At 46.8% G+C, this 20,567-nt stretch overlaps 1 protein-coding gene across 1 annotated transcript in view; it reads right to left on the reverse strand.

The window, feature by feature from the left end:
* Positions 1–20,567, reverse strand: part of MINDY4 (MINDY lysine 48 deubiquitinase 4) — a 121,077-nt gene that overhangs the window by 48,559 nt on the left and 51,951 nt on the right. Inside the window, exons 6-9 of the mRNA XM_032758395.2 lie at positions 14,829–14,887; positions 6,770–6,876; positions 4,214–4,330; positions 2,687–2,775 (exon numbers count right to left, since the gene is read on the reverse strand). Coding sequence (XP_032614286.1) covers positions 2,687–2,775; positions 4,214–4,330; positions 6,770–6,876; positions 14,829–14,887 — 372 coding nt within the window. The remainder of the gene's footprint in view (positions 1–2,686; positions 2,776–4,213; positions 4,331–6,769; positions 6,877–14,828; positions 14,888–20,567) is intronic.

Consider the following 20,567-nt stretch of genomic DNA (forward strand, 5'->3'; position numbering starts at 1 on the left):
GCTTAAATGCCTTGTCCTGACTGTTGGGAAACCATCCACAAGTTCCCCCAGAAGCCCACATTGAAGTTCAAAAGGAACTCTGAAGGAGCACTGGGCCTAAATGAGTTTAGAGACAATCTCCTGCAAGGGCCAAGGCTTGATCCAAGCAGCTGGCAGCACCCAAGGCCCCTCTGGCAGCCTGGCACTGACCTGCCACTACCCCAGATCACACCCTCCTCCTCCAAATGCTGCCCTAACCACCCCCAGTGACTCCTCCACTCCTCTCCCTGCCCACAGGCTTTGCACATCTTGTTCTCTTTACTGGAATACCATTCTGCCTCCCCTCCCTGTTTGGATAACTCATTCATTTGTCCATGTGTTCTCTCAACAAAAATTCTGAGGGCCTCTTCTGTGGACCAGGCACAGGGCTGGATGCCAGGGCCCTGGCTGTGAACCAGCTCAGGAAGGTCGCTGTTCTCACGGGGCTCGTGTTCTGGAGTGGGGTGGGCAGTAGTAGGTGGCAGCAGATGTGGACAGGTAACCACATCGATGAGCAAGAGCACCAACTGGCAGTGGAGTTATTATAGGCAGGGCCTGGCTTTATCTTAATCGGGGAAGTCCCAGGAGGCCTCCACAAAGATGTGGCCTCTGTGCAATGAAAGGAGCCAGCAGGCACAGTGCCTGAGCACAGAGCCTGAGGGCTCAGGAAGGAGTTTGAGAATATTTGCCGGGAAGGGGAAAAAAATTTGAGGGGAAATAAGAGTGTGCAAGGATGCACATGAAGGGGAATCAGGGGTTCTGTCCATCCTTCATATCTCCGTAAGATGAAAATGTCAGTCCACCAGGCTGCCCGCCCTGAGCCACTTCATGTCCAGGTGAACCCTTAGCACCATGCATATCCCCTGTAACCACCTGTTCCTGTCTGGCTCTCCTGTTCAATCATAGGTGCCGTGAGGGCACCTGCATGTGTCTTGTTCAGCCCTGTATCCCTGCTAAGGACCTGGTAAGTACACTCTGCACATTTTTTTCAGTGCAAGGAAGGAAGGTAGGTAGGTAGGTAGGTGCATATGTGCTCAGTATCCCTGTACCCTCTGAGAGCTGCCAGCGGTTCTCACTTAGCAAGTTCCACCCAGTCAGGAGCATTCCTGAGCATACAGGACTGTGTTGAGCCCACCAGGGAGAGCTGATGGCAGGGTCTCTGCCTATGACATTCAAACCTCCCAGCCCTTTGTGGGGCTGAACTTCCAGAGCAGGCAGTGGGGCCTGATCCTGTACAGACAAGAGCCATGAAGGATAGACCTGAGAGCAAAGGGGAGGGGAAGCAGAGAGAAGAACAAGGACAGGTGAGATCTTGCCACGGAAGTGTTACATTGCTGTGCTGCTGATTAGCATTTTTGGTTGGAGAGGAAACACCTCGATTGTGCAAAACCATTGGAAAAAGTTATAAGATGCCAAGCATGAAAAGCCACCTTAACTTGAACCCTATCTAAGACAAAATCATCCATGCTGGTGAAATGTGTTTCATGGGAGTACCAAGCTTGGCTGGATGGCTCTCCCAGTGAACAGTGTCTTTCCCAGGAATGCATGGGAAATGGGCCTTGTTGTCTGGGTAACACCTAGGCTTTTTTAAAAAAGATTCTCAAATGCTTATTTCAAAGAACAAGTATCTTTCAATAAAGTTCAGGAACTGGTAAGATTAAGCTATGGTTTTAAAATCCATTTAATTATTAATATAACTTCAGGAGAATAGGGGTACCTGCTGGGTACCAGAGGATTATTCTGGAGTACTAGAAATATTTTTTCTTTATCTAGACAATGTATTCATGGATGTGCGGTTTTGTGATAACTCATTGAGCAGAACATATATAGAATAACTACTGTGTATATGTTATATTTTAACTAAAAAAAAAAATTTTTTTTTTAAAGGCCAACTGCCAGAAGTTCTGTAGCTCTGAGGGTGACTCGGTACAAACTGGTAACTGGGCCTGCAGGGAGGGAAAGAGAGGCAGATCACTTCCTCAAGGAGGCCTCGCCTCCAGCCCCACCAGTGCCCTGCCAATCCTTTCATCTTGGCACCAACGATGGTATGGGATTGGGGTTTTCTATCTGCCTCTCAACCTCAAGGAGCATTTCTGGAGAGGACAGAACTCATCTAATTCTCCCCTGTATCATTTGTGCCTGCACACAGATGTTCCAGGAATGTGTGCTGAATGAATGAGAATAAGGTGCTCATGTGCAAACACTTAATGTGTGAAATGGAAACTGAACGGCTGCAGGGAGTGGAAGTGACGATGTGTGGGGCGGCCTGGAATGTGTGGTTATGAATGTTGGCAGAGGGGAGATAGAGTGGGGAGGGAGGGGAGGCCTGGACTCAGTCAAAAGGTCAGCAGGTCGACCTGGTGGGTGGAAGGGATTCGGGCAGCTTGCCGTCTGAGGAGGGGAAATTGGTTTCGATGTCGTTTCTGCAGCCCCTTCCCAGGTGGAGCACCACTGAGAACTCTCCACACTTTCAGAAACAAACGAGCACAAGTCCCCTTAACACTGGTCTGCGCAGGCCTTGTCAGCTAGCTGCCATTAACCTCTCCTTTCTTGACCTGCAGAAGACAGGAAATATCAGGGAACACACACGCTTCCTTGCTTGTTTTTTCTGGACACTCTAGGGAAGACTTGGGAAAATAAGATATTGCCAGAATGAGCACTGACTTACCGAGCACAGTCAGCTTTGCTATCTCCTTCAAACAGGAGTTTCTGTAGGACACAGCCTTGGACAGCTGCCAGGACTCCGCAAGGACCACCCTGCAAAGAATGAGACCATTGCTGCCAGTGAGAACTGGCCTGGGGCAGAGTTTTTGGTTTCACCCAAATCCACCCCAGAACCCAACTGATAGAGTAAAGGGGCCCTGCCTTCTGCAACAGAAGGGTCTCTCATGTGGCAACTGCTTCTCCAACACACTAACCTTGGGTCACAGAGAGGGAGTGACAAGGCCCTGTGTCCACTCCTAGGGGAAGGGGACAGTTGGCAGTGTGTCATGGGAGGAAAGTGACTCTTCATAATCAGTCAGCTGTGAAGCCAAGGACATCACCATAGGTTTTCCATCATCTAGGGAAATGTTTCTGTGTCTACAGGTTGAGGGTGTTAATTGTCTACCCAGACTTCAAGGCCCATCCTAAAGGCCTCCTCCTCCAAGAAGCCTTTCCTGACCATCGCAGCTGGCAGTGAGCCCCTTCAGCAGCCTGTGGTTACGTGAGCTCTGTGCTCTCTTCTGCCCCACTCGTGGCCTGCTTCAGCACCACATTAGGTGTATCTTTGTCCTTTCCCACCCTGTAGTGCAGAGGCTTCTTGAGGAGCTCATCTCTGTAGGCATCACGGGGCTTAGCACAGGATCTGACTCCTGGGACACATTGGCAAAGGCTAGTGGGACTGAACAACACAACAGACTTCATCCAGTTTAAGGATTGTCTGAACAGCAGGCTGGGGTGCTCATGAAGACCAGCTGAGTTTGGCCACGAGAGGGAGGGACAGAAGCTGGTGGTCCTGGGGCTCGACCTCAGGCAGTGTGGGGCAGGGGAGGTTCCTGGGGCTTAAGAAACTGAACCGGACCAAGCTGCCCTGCTCATCTGCTGATTCTTGATCCTGGGTTTAGCTTATTTTCTGCCCATGAGTATAATGTGGGAACTGGGTATAAGCCATGTTCTAGGCCTGCAACCATTGGCCTCCGCTAGCCCAGCTTCTATTACATCCTTCTCTTCAAGCACTTGCTCTGCACACTTGATCCCTCTGCCTTTTCCTGCAGCCCCTAGACTTTCAAACCACCTCCCCTTCATTAATGCTGCCACCTGCCTGGAGTGCCCTTTTTCCAGCTCTATCTGCAAAATCCTGTGAATCTCTCAATGATCAGCCTAAGAAGGCCCCTCTAGTGGCCCCAAGCAGACTTAAGGCCTCCTACTGCTCTCTCCTGCTGAGGATCCCAGCACCTGCACCACTCACAGCAAGTGTTCTTAAATCCATGTTCAATTTGAACATCTCCAAAGCAGAGGGTCTTATTCCCCAGCTCTCACTCCACCAGCCACATCTGAAGTGCCTGTACCAAGTGACAACTCAGCACATGTGGGGCTGGATGGCCCAGAATAGCCCAGCTAATGCTCACAGGATTAACCAAAACTGGAAGATACACCCGCCCCTATGCATGATGGCCCCGCAGAAAGGTCCCAAGGAAAACTAGGAGCAACCTGCCTTGTTCTGCACAATGCCGTATTTTAATGAGGCTGTGTTACTAAAGGAAAAACTCTGAAGTTTCCATTCTTCATTGAAACAGCAAAAGCTGGAACCAAACAGAAGGGTCTTTATTTCCTATAAAAAGAAGAGAGAGTTTTACTGGTTGTTTTAAAAGCAAGCAACAATACGATGTTCAGTGTGCATATTCCTGCAGAAGTTGTTCTTGAATTCTAGCAGGGAAGTCCATTTTCTAGCATGGTTCATCTCTTTTCTTTTTATTTTTCAAGCTCATTCTTCTTATATTTGAGGAAAGAGAAAACTCAATCCTGAGGGTCTTACCTCTGGAACATCTTTAAACCAAGCTAGCCTGTGCTGACGTGGGCCAAAATCTTTGTAAGCTCCTTACAGGGGCCTTGAGAAACAAAATTTTAGATTTGCAAGGGATCTTGGAGGTCCTCTGATCTTCCACAGGCAAGACTAGGGGTTTTCAAACTCGACCTCACATTAGAACCATCTAGGATACAAAGTTCCTAGAAACAATCTTGATGTTGAGAAAACACACCAGCCAATTAAACCCCAGTTGCTAAGGGTAAGACTCCAGTATCAGTAGTTTTAAGATTTCCCCAGGTGATTCCACAGTGCACTGGGTTTGAGAGCCAGTGCTCTAGTGCAGGGTTAGTATACTGTGACCCATGGGCCAAATCTGCCCCCACCACCTTTTTGTAAATAATGTTCTACTGGCACACAGCAAAGCCCATTTGTTTCCATACCATCCGTGGCTGCGTTCATACCATGATGGCAAAGTTGAATAGGTGCAGCAGAGATCACACGGCCAGCAAAGCCAAAAATACACTATTGAGCCCTTTACAGAAAATGCCTGCCAACTCCTGGTCTCGTACAACTCTCCACCATGCGTAAGAACCTCCTCTGTGATGCTGCTCATGAGCGGTCCCCCATGAACTCTGCCTGAACCACCCCAACCCCGCAGTGAAGGGGTTCCCACCACCTCTCAAGGCAGCCCCTCTGCTTTTTCACATCTGTCTTCTCCAGACTTCTGGCTGATAATGAGTTCACTGTTCATTTCCCATCAACCCATGCATCACCCTCCAGAGCCCCCAAAATGGTCAATCCCTTCCCCATGGACAGGCCCTCAGATGAGAAAGGCAGCATGTCCCCACCCACTCTCCTCATGATGGGCCCGCCCTCTCTCTGCCATGGTTTTACATCTGAGGGGGTCTCTGAAGCCTTGAGTGAGCCCCAAGACCAGCAGGTGGATTCTACAGCCACTTCCCTGCACCCCCTCTCTGGGCCAGACCTTTCCTGCAGACTCATTATTTTCCACCAGAATCAGCTCTTTTTTTCCTTTTCATTAAATATAAGGAAAAATCTCTTTGACAGAAGCATTTGTCCACATGTCATCAAATGTGGGCTGGTGGCACACAGGAGAAAGGATGTGTGGATTCATCTGTCAAGGCTCAGAATGACAGCTCCCGCTAGGCACAGTGTGGTCAACAGAGCCTGGGAACCTGGACTCTGCTTTCCACAGAGGCCACGTGCCCTGGGCCCTCCTGTTCTCTCTGCAGGCCTCACTTTTTCCAGTTGCTTTTGGAGACGCTACTGCTGCGTAGTCTTTAGGAGCCTAAGGGGCCTGCCCCAAGCATAAGTGCGCTCTGCAAAGACTCACTGCGTGGTGACAGATGACAGAGCACCTCCTCCCAGGTTTGGGGCCACTTAAGTATATCTGACCCTCTGTAGCTTCAAAAGAGAGAAAGGAAGGAGAAGGGGGAGATATGAGAGAAAAGGGGAGAGGGGAGGAGAGGGGAAGGAAATGAAAGGACAAAACCTCTAGAAAAATATTTTGCTCTTTGATTTGTATGCTGAGTAAATATGTAGTAAGTAGAAAGAGAAGGAGGTTAGCTGTGTCCCTAGGAGTTTTATTTTTCCCTCCTGGATCTTGGTGAAAGGCCAGAAGAGGACAGCAGGAATGACATTCCATCCTGCAGGAGCCTCTGGTCACGGGAGTGGTGAGGCCACCTTGGTAGCCGAGGATGGTGAGCAATCCAAGACACCCCTGCAGAGGAGGCTGCTGTGGCCAGGAACCTGCTCCTGGTCCCGTGACCACGGGGCCCTTTAAGTGGCCAAGGGAGGGCACCTGGACAGTGCCCAAGAATTGTTAACACCTCCCTGTCCTTCCCTCACTGCAACCTGGCCAAGGCTTAGGAGACCAGTACAGGAGCAGCGCTGCTCTAATGAGGACAACTGGACCATTTCCATCACACCCTAAGGGTGCCCACAGGGACATGATGAAGCTGCTCTATTCCCACAGTGGTTGGAGGGGAGGACATAACCTCCTCCCTCACCTTTTGTCTTGGAGAGGGAACGAGAGCTGCCAGGAGTAGACTGCAGTTTTCCTGACTCTCAGTTCACATTTTCTTCTACATCACACCCAAATTTCCATTTCAACAATGACCAAGAGATTACAATGAGCTGGATTGGGGCAGAAACACCAAAATCACACCATCCATATCCATTCAAATCAAGACACATTTAACCCAGGAGTCTCCTTACACTTACCTTTGCTACAGAGAGGTCGATTGGTTTTGATGCTGTCTGCAACTTGAGCACCGATGGGACTGGGGACAGGATGACCTCTTCCCTTATCAACTCATCCTCCACATCCTCTGAAAGAAAACCATGGCCATGTGAATCCCTCGTTATGACTCACGGAGAACAGAACATGAAGTCACTGAACACCACAGACATTGCTAAGTTTGTAGAAGGTTTGAGTGAAAGGAGGGTTCCTCCCCGCATTCATTCACCCCAGCTCTGTTTTGAAGTTCCCAGACCCTCAGCGGAAGGAAAGCAACCAGAGCAAGAAAGTCCACGCTCCTTGTCACAACCCTGCCCTGTTCATACTATGCGGATGTTGCCAAGTGAGACTTAGCTACTGGTCCCACTAGAAAGTTCCACGCATGGACATACAGTGGAACAAGTGTCTGGGGCCTAAGCCATCGAACCAGGACCAGGAAAGCTTAGCTCAGACACATTTCTTACAAAAGGTGGGCATGACTCGAAAGATCATTCCCCTGAGGACAAAGGTGAAGAGGACAGGACTAGGAAAGAAAATGGAACCATTGCTGATAAAAGAAGTATTGCAGATGATCACTATTGTAACTTGCATTTATTGACTGCTTGAATTTGATCACCTTCCTCCACCACAGCCTTATGAGAAAGTAATTATTATTATCCCCACTTATAGATGAGGAAACTGAGGCTTAGAGGAGTTAAGTAACTGGCCCCAAGTCAATCAAATGGAAAGTGGCAGAGAGAGTGACTGCTAGTCACTCTGCCATCCCATTGTTCTGGACCTCCAGCAGGGACCTTAAGCCATATTCCAGATATTGTTATCTCACAGTGGGACAACTGAGGCCTAGAGAGGGTCCCACCTGGGTCTCCGGTAGCACCAGCTGTGACTTCCCAGTTAGCTAAGGCCCCCTTGTCATTACACCTGCTGCTGCTGCATTCACCAGAACACAGTGATAAAGGACCCAGGGAGAAACAATGCCAAGGCAATGGTGCCAGCAAGGCTGAGCAGAGTGAACTCCAGAGGGTAGCTGAGGGCTTAGCTCTGTGAATCCAGCTCCCTAGAGGGGCCTGCCAGAGCAGGCCTATGTGGGCAGGGGTGGTATCAAGGGCCACCATTCCCAGGACACACAGCTTATATCTTATGCTATAGCCTCCTTTCTCCCCAGCGAGAACCAGCCACAGCACAAAGGGAACTCCTAGAGACTCAGGCCACTGAACAGGCAGATAGATTCTACTGTTGGGCTGGGGACAAAAAGTCTGGAATTTAAATATGAATCTGAATTTAGATGAGAATGCTTCTGATATGGTTTGGCTCTGTGCCCCCACCCAAATTTCATCTTGTAACTCCCATAATTCCCATGTGTTGTGCAAGGGACCCAGTGAGAGATAACTGAATCATGGGAGTGGGTCTTTCCTGTGCCATTCTCGTGATAGTGAATAAGTCTCACAACATCTGATGGCTTTAAAAAACGGGAGTTTGCCTGCACAAGCTCTCTTTGCCTGCCGCCATCCACATAAGTTGTGACTTGCTCCTCCTTGCCTTCTGCCATGATTGTGAGGCCTCCCCAGCCATGTGCAACTGTAAGTCCAATAAACTTCTTTCTTTTGTAAATTGCCCAGTCTCAGGAAAATCTTTATCAGCAGCATGAAAACAGACTAATACAGTAAACTGGTACAGTAAAGTGAGGCACTGCTGAAAAGATACCCGAAAATGTGGAAGTGACTTTGAAACTGAGTAACAGGAAGAAGCTGGAACAGTTTGGAGGGCTCAGAAGAAGACAGGAAAATGTGGGAAAGTTTGGAACTTCCTAGAGACACGTTGAATGGCTTTGACAAAAATGCTGATAGTAGTATGAACGATAAGGTCTCAGATGGAGAGGAGGAACTTGTTGGGAATTGGAGCAAAGGTGACTCCTGTTATGTTCTAGCAATGAGATTGGCAGCATTTTGCCTCTGCCCTAGAGATTTGCAGAACTTGAAACTTGAGAGATATGACTTAGGGTATCTGGCGGAAGAAATTTCTAAGCAGCAAAGCATTCAAGATGTGACCTGGGTGCTGTTAAAGGCATTCGGTTTTATAAGGGAAGCAGAGCATAAAAGCTCAGAAAACTTGCAACAGAAAAGAAATGTAATAGAAAAGAAAATCCCATTTTCTGAAAAGAAATTCGAGCTGGCTGCAGAAATTTGCATAAGTAGCCAGAAGCCAAATGTTAATCCGCAAGACAATGGGGAAAATGTCTCCAGGGCATGTCAGAGGTCTTCGTGGCAGGCCCTCCCATCACAGACCCAGAGGCCCAGGAGGAAAAAATGGTCTCATGGGCTGGGCCCAGGGTCCCTGTGCTGTGTACAGCCTAAGGACTTGGTGCCCTACGTCCCAACCACTCTAGTGATGACTAAAAGGGGCCAATGTACAGATCAGGCTGTGGCTTCAAAGGGTGCAAGGCCTAAGCTTTGGCAGCTACCATGTGGTGTTGAGCCTGCAGGTGCACAGAAGTCAAGAATTGAGGTTTGGGAACCTCCGCCTAGATTTCAGAGGATGTATGGAAACACCTGGATGTCCAGGCAGAATTTTGCTACAGGGGCGGGGCTCTCATGGAGAACCTCTGCTAGGGCAGTGCAGAAAGGAAATGTGGGGATGGAGGCCCCACAAAGAATCCCTACAGGGGCACCACCTAGTGTAGCTGTGAGAAGAGGGCTACTGTCCTCCAGACCCCAGAATGGTAGATTCACCAACAGCTTGCATCATGTGCCTGGAAAAGCCACAGACACTCAACACCAGCCCATGAAAGCAACTGGGAGGGAGGCTGTACCCTGCAAAGCCACAGGGGCAGAGCTGCCCAACTCCATGGGAACCTACCTCTTGCATCAGCATGACCTAGATGTGAGACATGGAGTCAAAGGAGATTACTTTGGAGCTTTAAAATTTGACTGCCCTGCTGGATTTTGGACTTGCGTAGGGCGTGTGGCCCCTTTGTTTTGGCCAATTTCTCCCATTTGGAATAGCTGCATTCTCCCAGTGCCTGTATCCCCATTGTATCTAGGAAGTAACTAACTTGCTTTTGATTTTACTGGCTAATAGGTGGAAGGGACTTGCCCTGTCTCAGATGAGATTTTAAACTGTGGACTTTTAGGTTAATGCTGAAATGAGTTAAGACTTTGGGGGACTGTTGGGAAGGCATGATTGGTTTTGAAATGTGAAGACATGAGATTTGGGAGGGGCTAGGGGCAGAATGATATGGCTTGGCTCTGTGTCCCCACCCAAATCTCATCTTGTAGCTCCCATAATTCCCACATGTTGTGGGAAGGACATTGTGGGAGATAACCAAATCATGGAGGTGGCTCTTTCCTGTGCTGGTCTCATGAGAGTGAAAAAGTCTCATGACATCTGATGGCTTTTAAAAACAGGAGCTTGCCTACACAGGCTCTCTCTTTGCCTGCCACCATCCACATAAGATGTGACTTGCTCCTCCTTGCCTTCCACCATGATTGTGAGGCTTCCCCAGCAACGTGGAACTGTGAGTTCTCTATTAAACTTCTTTCCTTTGAAAATTGCCCAATCTCAGGTATGTTTTTATCAGCAGCGTGAAAATGGACTAATACAGTTTCTTAGTTAGGGTCTCTGAAAAGCTACCCTATGACCATGGCCTTACATAAATAACCTAAAACAAAGACCAGATGTCTACCCAGCAACAAGAATGGGTCTTAAAAACATGGTGCTGGGTAGAGAAAGTAAGAAACCAAATGAGATATATAACACAATGCTATCTATGTTAAGTAAAAATGATGCACACAAAACAGTATAGATTTTGCAAGAACATATACAAGAAAAAGATATAGATTAAGCATAAGAGAATGGTTGCTTATGGGAAAGGAAGGTAATAAGAGTATAAGGGGTAGGGCTAACGATAAATAATGAAAGTAAGTTAAGAGGGAGAAAGGGAAGGAGAGAGGAAAATGTAAAAGGGAGGGAAGGGGGCCAGGCGCGGTGGCTCATGCCTGTAATCTCAACACTTTGGGAGGCCGAGGTGGGTGGATCAACTGAGGTCGAGTTCGAGAGCAGCCTGGCCAACATGGCAAAACCCCATCTCTACTAAAAATACAAAAATTAGCCAGGTGTGGTGGCACGGGCCTGTAATCCCAGTTACTCAGGAGGCTGAGGCCTGAGAATCACTTGAACCCAGGAAGCAGAGGGTGGAGGGTGCAGTAAGCTGAGATTACACCACTGCACTCCAGGCTAGGCAACAGAGCAAGACTCCATCTCAAAAAAAAGAGTGGGAAGGAAGAAAGGGAAGAAGACTGATAGGCAGGCTTTGCAAAGACCAACACTGAGAATGTTCTCTGGAGGAAAAGAGATGTGTGATTAACTCCACCTTAGACATCTGAGGCCCCAAACAAAGAGGCAGGATAACCTGAGTGATTCCAGATTATTGGAGGACTGACCCTGAAGGGTTTCTTGCAATGCCTTGAGCCAGATTGTTTCCTGGAGGCACAAAGTGACAGTATTTAAGCCTATTTAGAGGTTTCTATTTAGTCTGAGGTTGTCAGGGAGGGAGCCAGGCCTGAAACATGCTCTGCCTGGGTCCCATGAAGTAAATCTGGGAATGAAGGCTGGGGGCCCAGGAAAAGCAGATGCCAACGGAGCATAGGCCAGGGTGAGCCCCTTGGAAAAGGCAAACTCCTTTGGCTTCTGCAGGGAGGAATTGGCCCGAGTGCAGGGAGTTGGTTCAGGACCATATAGCAGGCCTCGGGCCCAGATGTGGTGGGAACGCCATGCAAGGGAAAAACAAAACACTCCAGAATGACATGTTGGCCAGGCAGACAAGGCCATCTGTAAATGTCAGTGGTTTGAGAATGCTATTTTTAAGGTCCTGGTTTAAATGTCTGATTGAAAAGAAGCAAGGGGTTTTGTTTCCCATACCATTTTATGTGCTTTTTGTAGGATATATGTACATATGCATAAAGTAATTGGATTTTATTTCAATAGGGAGTCAAAGATACCAAGGGGAATGATATTCATAGGAAGATTCCATAGGGAGAATGGGCCACGTAGCTTTTTTCTGGGAGCCTGTGCAGAATTTCCTACTGACCACAAGATATCTTCTGGAAGTGCCCCAACACCAGAAACTCAGAACCCTTCCTGGCTTCAGTTTCAATAAAAGACCCCATCTCTCCTCTAGCCTTCTACCAGAGTCCCAGACTGAAACCTCCACCCTCTCTCACCCACCATGCCAGTCCAGCCTCTGGATCACTCTGCCTCCAGAATGTCTCATATCCTGTCCCCCCATTGCCTTTGTCTCTCCACTGTTACAGGAATATGTCCTTATCTTTCTGTTTTCTCAGCAAGTGCATTCTTTAGCACCCATGATGTACTAGGGATGATGTGGGACAGAGGTCAGAGATGACTAAGGCCCCACCCCTTCATTCAAGCAGCTCCCTGCCAAGGGAGAGACAGAGCCCCCTGAAAAATTACAACATAACCCAGTAAGTGCTGAAAAAGGGACGAGTGCAAGGGTTTTCAGAGCAGAGAGGGAGGCAATTAATTCTGCCATAAATGCTCAGGGAAACTTCCCATAAGAGGTGAAATTCGGGCAGGTCCTGAAATACCCATTGGATTTCCCAGGTACAGGGGTCTCATTAGCTCTTCTCTGGACTACACCAAGAGCCCCTCACCAGTATCCCAACATCTAAGCTTGTATCCCTAAAGTCTATTCTACACCTAAGTCCAGATATAGCCCCCAAATGCGCAGCCCTAGATATCTCACTAGCACAGAATCTCTGCCCAATGACTTGCTGTCCAGTTCTTTAGCACAGCACTCAAAATCATCTTGCCCAGCCCACTCTTCACTTCAGCCTCCTCTCACACTGACCCCCATACCCTCCCCGACAGGGCCATTACCTCCAACCAATCTTTCTCATACATACACCAGGCTTTTGCCCATGTGGCTCCTTCCACATCGCTATTTGACAAGACCTTGCTCATTCTTCAGAGTCCAGACTAAATACCTACACACTATGGAAGCTTCCAAAACTGATATGGTTTGGCTGTGTCTCCACCCAAATCTCATCTTGAATTGTAGTTCCCATCATCCCCATGTATCATAGGAGGGAACTGATGGGAGGTAATTAAATCATGGGGGCAGTTACCCTCATGCTATTCTTATAATAGTGAGTTCTCCTGAGATTTGATGGTTTTATAAGGGGCTTTTCCCCCTTTTGCTGGGGACTTCTCCTTCTTGCTGCCGTGTGAAGAAGGACATGTTTGCTTCCCCTTCTGCCACGATTGTAAGTTTCCTGAGGCCTCCCCAGCCATGCTGAACTGTGAGCCAATTAAACCTCTTTCTTTTATAAATTACTTAGTTTCCGGTATGTCTTTATTAGCAGCATGAGAACAGACTAATACAGAAACCCATCACAGAACTTGGCTTATTAAAGCACTTAGGCACGCTGGGCATCTGCTTCATGTGTTGCTATGGGAAGACACCTCTCTTCCTTTGTCCTACCCACCCCACCCTCCAAAAAGGCAAGGCCACCTTTTATTTACCTTGGTCTGCCTTCTACAGAGCCTTGCATATGCGCTGGCAGGTAATTACTGACAAGAGTTTACTGAACTGAACCAAAGTAAAATGAACGGGGGTGGAGGAGTGCTGTTCCTCTAACCAAATTTGATTTTTGTTTCTGAACTGCTCAACCCCTAACCCCCTGACCCCCACAAGACTTCTCCTTCCTTTCCTTTCATGAACTCTCTCCATGACTGGGTTCCATGGTCTCCTATCCTTCACCTTCTTCTCCTTTCCTAAATCATTAGCTGAGCCCTTGGCAAAGAGAGGTCAGCCTTCCTCCAGAAAACATGCACACATACACACACACTTCAAACAGCTGCTTCTGAGAATTGCTAACAGCCTTCCTTCCAGTAGAAGCTCTCTGGGTTCTGAAGACCAGGAACTGCTTTGCTGGTGTCCAAACACAAGCAGCTTTCACAGCAAAATCTTAAAGTGCAGCGGTGCACAAAAAGGGTCTGGATGCCAGCACCTCCTGACTCCATGGTGTACTCTGCACAGCCATGCACAGAAATCTACCCCATCTGGGGAGCTCTGAGGATCTGCTACTTCTAGGATGAGTTATGCAGAGTAAACAAACCCCCACCTCCGCCTCTGCAGCTCAGAGGCCTGCACCTTTCTTTCAACCTCATCAAAGCAAACTGTCAGACTACACGTCTCACACAAGAGAGTTCTAAATAGGGGAACTGCTTTCTTCCTTCAGTTTAAAAGGGAGAGTTCAAAAGGGAGAAGAAGAGCATGTGAACAGCTCTTGTCTGCCCAAATGGTGCAATAGGTAAACTGTTGGCTCCAGAAAAGGAGCAAATGTTGGCAGCACTCAAGCCTCATCCTCTCACGGCCAGTCCTTGGTCTCAACATCCTCAGTCTCTAGCTGCTTCTGCAAAACCCTGCAAATGCATCAGTCTTTGGAGAGTAGGGAATTACAGAAAGAGAGAGAAAAAAAGTTTGCTTCAAAACTAAAGAGTGGAAGGAAATGTGCTCTATCTTGATCTCAGAGAGCAGTTACACAGATGTACACAGAAGTGAAGATGCAGACCAGGGCACTTAAGGTTGTACACTTAATGCCTTCACTGTTTGTGTCTTATGCCTCCATAATACACTGATAAACTTTTAAAAAGGATGGGCCTTCCCAGACAGAGCCATACAGATACTTTGAATGAGAACTGTTTTCTGGAGACCTTAGTTAACTTCCTAAGAGGCCGTTACTGAATGGCCCTAAAAAAAATACCAAATGCAGAAAGAGCTTCTCTGGCCCCACAGTGTAGATCCAGAAATGACTGGTCTTCTTACAAGGATGTCCCCAGGAGAGAAGGGCAAGCAGTAGAAGACACAATCAGAGAGAGAGTAGTCTGCTCTACTCACTTGACCGGCCCCACTTGCTGAGGTCAGGTGGAAGGAAAGGGGCCCCCCACCACCCATCACCCAGACAGAGCAAACGAGGACCCCTTGGGCCCTGATGGGCACAGCACAGAGGCACCCGCTGCACCTACCGAGCCGCAGGGCACCCAGCTCACTATCCACCTTGTCAGACGGCAGCAACTGATTTTTCCTGGAAAATAGAAAATATCAATGTACCAGAGGAGACTGACAGAGAAATGTAAACGGCAGAGAAGACTGTTAAGAGCGATGGACAGGCATTCAGGAGACAGGTCTCTCTAGTCTTGGCCTTGCCTCTGTGTGCCTTGAATACTCCCCCTCTCTCAGCCACAGGTTCCACATGGGATGGGACCAAATAGCCCCCATGATGCTTGTCAATTCTGTGTTCTCACAAACAGACTCATACACCAGCCAATACAGGATGGTCAGCTCTGTAGGTTGGCATTTGCCAAGCACTGCATGTAGGCTGTCTCGCCAATTTCACTGCAATACTTCTGGGAAACACATACACACACACACACACACACACACACACACACAAATTGAGTTCCTGTCATCATTGCCTAGAATTTGTTCATCTCATCTCCATGTTTTTTGTTTGTTTGTTTCCTCTCTCCTAGCTTTCTGGTAAAGCCATCAGCAGCTATTTATAAGAAACCTCCGGCATGCACGAAAGGGTTTAAAGGAACCCTCCTGTATCTTCCTGTGACTTAAAACATTGCCCTGTGATTCTGATTTGTAAATTCAAGTATGTGCACACAGAGCTTTCTTAAAAGGTGGACCCTTTGAGGGAGCATTTTCTGAAGCTCCCTTTAGATTTTTCTGTTCTCCAGCATGCATCAACCTGAACTAAAGTAAAATCATTTCTAAAGAGAATGTATTAAAAATAACAATATTACATCACTCTCTGAAAACCCATTTACTATGTTAAAAAATGACAGCTCTTTTGAGCGTGGCATTGAAATATATTTTCCTCCAACATCCTTGCAGGGTAAGATATGATTGAAGTAACAATCGTAATCTTGCCCTGGTGTACTCCATTGAATTGGTTTCCTCCTGAAGATGTATGAAGGGGCGTGAATGGAAGACCTCAGAGGACACACAGTACCAAATCCCTGAGTACATACTTCTTCAGACTCTGGGTTTCTTTCACTGGCGCTAGAACACAGAACTCCCTCACCCTCCCTCCCAGGCAGTCCTCATCCTCCATGTGTCCTCCTCGACTCAGTCAAGTCATTTGCCTTAATTCAAAACCACAAAATCCCTCCACCCAACACCACCAGGATTCTACAGGCATTCTTGTGGGGACTGGTGGAAGAATGAGCTGGAAAGAGGAGTTAAGGCATAGGGGGGTGGTTAGAGGGATGTGGAAGGGGCAGTCGACACTGAGGTTGTCAGAGCACCCCCACCCATGAAGAACTGCACTTTCATCAGAAGCCTCTTCCAGCCACACTTCTCCCACCTCTGCCCGCTCTGCAACAAAGGGCTGAGGACCTGAGTTCTACCCTGCCTATCCTGTCTGTTACTGTTTCATCTGGAGATGAAGGCAAGGAATCCTCCCCTTGCTGTGCCTCAGTGTCCCTTTCTGAAAATTAAGGACCAAGGCATTGGTACTAGGCCTCTAAAATCCTCCTTGAACCATTTCAAGCAGGGCACAGCAGCAGCAAAGACATCTCTCCAACATCCTGCATCCAATAACATCTCTCTTGAACCCCCACCTCTGCTCTCTGCCTCTTCATCTCTCACCTAGATTAATAGGCTCCTAACTGGTTTCCTGACCCTTAGTGTCACCCACCCTTGGCCCCCAACATTTTCATATGGCTACCAAAGTCATCTTCCTAGAAAGCAAATCTGACCACGACACTGAAGCCTGGCTGAAATTCTTCAAAGAGTCCCCATCATCACCATCAACAATAACAATAATCACATGTATTAAAATAACAGCAAGAGTGCCAATACATTCCTAAAGGCTCCTTTGACTGTTCCACACACTGTGCTAAGTGCTTTGCAAGCCTCAGAAGTCATCTGCTTCTCAGAACAGGTTTATGAAGCACTTATTTCACTGAGTCTCAAAAATGTTTAGTAATTTTCCTAGGGTTACACAGCAAGTAAGTGGCAGCACAGGAATTTAAACCCAGGTGATAACTCCAAAGACAATGGCAATAACTACATTTACTGCTTCCTTATAAAAATAAAATCCAGGCCCATGAGGGTATTCTGCAAGGCTCTCCATGACCTGGTCACCTACTGCCCAGCCTCATCTCACTCTAGGCCATCACACTCCGCCTGCATTTCCTGCATGCTGAGCGTCTCAGCTCATGTCTCTATCTTTTCATAAGCTGCTCATTCCATCTAGAATAGTCTGGCAAACAAACTCACACTAATCCTCTAAAGCCCAAGTGGAACATCAGCTTCTTCTCAACTCCAAAGAACACATTTATTCATTTATTCACTCACTCACCCAGCACACGTGAGGCTATCTGGCAGGCCTACCTCACTGCCCAGAAGAAACACATTACACAGATACGTAAAATGAACAGATGTTACATGAAATGTCGCGTGGTGTTGTAGGCTGAATAACGGCCCTCAATTATATCCACATCCTAATCCCTGAGTGTTACTTTACATGGCAAAAGAGATTCTGCAAATAAGAATAAGCGGAGGATCTTTAGATGAGGAAATTATCCTATATTGCCTAAATGGGACCAATGTAATTACAAGTATCCTTATCATAAAGAGGTAAAGGGAGATTTGACACAGAAGAAGAGAAGGCGATGTGAACATGGAAGCAGAGATTGGAGTGATTTACTTTGCAGACAGGAAGGAGCTGCAAGCCAAGGAATCCAGGTGGGTACTAGAAAGTGAAAAGAGCAAGGAAACAAATTCTCCCCTGGATCCTCAAGAAACAACCAGCCCTTTCAACACCTTGACTTTAGCCCAGTGGAACTTCAGCCTTCCAGAACTATGAGATAATAAATTCATGTTGTTTGAAGCCACTTAGTTTGTGGTAATTTGTTATGGCAGCAATGGTAAACTAATACCATGGTAAGAGTTACAAGCAAGGAAGAAAAAAGAACTGCAGGATTCTCTTGGTCTCCTCTGGATCCCAGGTGTCCAGCATGTAGCCAGTGCTGCATAAATGGGTGCTCAATGCCAGATGATTCTCACAGAAGCTAGGTGGCTTACACAAGGTCACATGACTTAGAAGTGCCAGAGTCAGGATTCAAACCCAGGCTGCTGGCTTCAAATGCTCTACTTTGCTCTTGCCTCTATTTTCCACATCCTTCCCCTGCTCAGAAACTTCCATGGCTTCCTGAAGACCACAGGACAAGGGCCAAATCTCCCAAGTGGTTCCCTTGGCTCCTGAGGGTAGGCAGGTGGCCATGAGCCCGCTGAGATGGTGGGAATAATGTTTCCACTGGGTAGGGTACAGCTTGGCCTCTCTCTCCAGTCATGGGACTTCCACCCAGAGGGCCATCCATCAGCTACAAGAGCCCAGCTCAGATGCTTTGTGCCGGGTTCCCATAGATCTCATCACCAGAGGAGACTTCAATTATGCTTCCACATAGAGAATGTGCTTATTGTTCCTTTCATGTGTCTCTCTGTGGCATAAGCTTTACAAAGTTTAAAAGGTCAGTTTAAAAGCATGTTCCTGCCTTTGAGTGAAAACTATTCTGAACAACAATGACAAAAAGATAAATCAAGGGACTCAAAACACTTTTTCAAAGTGTGATTGTGCTGATAACCCAGAGACATGTGTCAAAGCATGCAACTAATAAATTCATGGGGGCCAACTGGCAGAACTCGGCTCACTCCTCTTCTAAGGCCTCCACCTCCCACCACAGCTCCTCTCATGCCCCACCAGGGAGAGGCACGAGCCAGATCACTGCTGGTGTTCTGGGCTCCATGGGACCAGGACTCAATCTCTGAATAACTGAATCCTTGGGTTGGTGGAAAGAGCCACTCTCACATAATAACAGAGAAGAAGCCAGGTGTGGTGGCTCATGCCTATAGTCCCAGCATTCTGGGAGGCGGAAGCGCGATGATCACTTGAGGCCAGCCTGGGCAACATATCAAGACCCTCTCTCTACAAAAAATAAATAAATTAGTTGAGCATGGTGTCACGCACCTGTAGTCCCAGCTACTCAGGAGGCTGAAATGGCAGGATTGCTGGAGCCCAGGAGTTTAAGGCTGCAGTGAGTTATGATCATGCAAGCCGCTACCTCTAAAAAATAAAAATAAATAGCAAAAAAATAAAAACTGAGAAGACGAGATGCTTATTCCTCTGTGTTTGTTACTAGATTCTTAGCTAAATTAGTTATGGGTTCTAAAAGAAAGGCATCTCATGAAAATAAAGATACTGATCATTTACTGCTATGGTTTGAGTATCTGACCCCTCTAAAACTCATGCTGAAATTTAATCCCCAGTGTGGCCAAATTGAGAGACGGGGCATTCAGGAGATGATTGGGTCATGAGTGCTTTGCCTTCATGAATGGATTAATGGGTTCATAAATTAACAAGTTGTTATGGGAGTGGAATTAGTGGCTTTCTAAGAAGTGGAAGACAGACCTGAATTACCACACTCAGCCCCCCCATCATGTGATGCCTTGAGCTACCTCGGCACTCTGCAGAGAGCCCCCACTAGCAAGAGGGCCCTCACAAGATGTGACCTCCCATCCTCGGACTTTCCAACCTCCAGAACTATAGGACACAAATTTTGTTTCCTTACAAACTACTCAGTTTCAGGTTTTCTGTTATATGCTACAGAAAATAGACTAAGACATTTGCTATATATTTGACGAACTATCAGAACCCACTGTCAAGGGAGTTCAAATTTACCCCATTTATATGGCACAAGAATCTAGAATATAAGAAATTAACATAAATTTTTCCCAAGTCAATGATACCCCAGCACACCTAACCAAAGTAATGTAAAATTATCTGGCAGAGCACTTCTACAAACCATTTCAAACAAGATTCCCTGGAAGAGAGAGGTTTTTTTTTTTATTATTATTATTTGTTTTTTTAAGTCCTACCAAAATATGCTCAAACTGAAAAACTCTTAAACACATGAGAAACGATGTACCATGAGTGAAAGCCAACAGACACAGCAAATAGGACTCCCAAAGACTCAAGATGGAGCAAAAATCTTAGAGAGGCTGTAAATTAGAAAAACTAGAGAAACTTTTTAAAAACAGGAATGGAAATCATAAGAAAAGAGCTAGACATTATAAAAAAAGAATGGGCAGTTTTGAGGAGTAAATGCAGTCATTGAAATAACGGGCATATAACAATGGTGATAGATGATATATTAAATATTGAAAAAAAATTCATGAGTCTGCTACTGAAGGAGGAAGGAATGACGGACAAGAAGGAAGAAGGTGGAGGGAGTGCAAGGAAAAGACAGAGAAGATGGGCAAGCTCTTTTCTACAGAATACCGTCAATGAATGTAGAAGGAATTATAAAATTAGAAAATCATCATTTTACACACTCCAATTTAATCATTTATATAGGAAAGGGTCATCAGTAGATGCCAATACAACTGGATGGAAGGTTTTTGAGGAACAGGATATTCATATGATCTGAAAGTTTCAGATTACTTATTAATTGCAAAAGGGAAAGTTATCTTTACAATGACAGAGAGAGTGACATACACCACCTTAACAGAGTGATCCAACTTAGCATCATCAAAATAAAACAAACTGACATTAATGTGGTCCTGATGTGATGTAACAGGAAATACATAACATCACTTATGTATTGTCCTTGCCCAAAAAAAACGCTTAATGTAAACCTAATAATGAAACAAACCAACAAATCTAAAATATGGGTGTTCTTCGGACAAGCCCA

Source organism: Hylobates moloch, unplaced genomic scaffold (genome assembly GCF_009828535.3).
Source record: "Hylobates moloch isolate HMO894 unplaced genomic scaffold, HMol_V3 SCAFFOLD_1, whole genome shotgun sequence".
Taxonomy (NCBI): Eukaryota; Metazoa; Chordata; class Mammalia; order Primates; family Hylobatidae; genus Hylobates; species Hylobates moloch.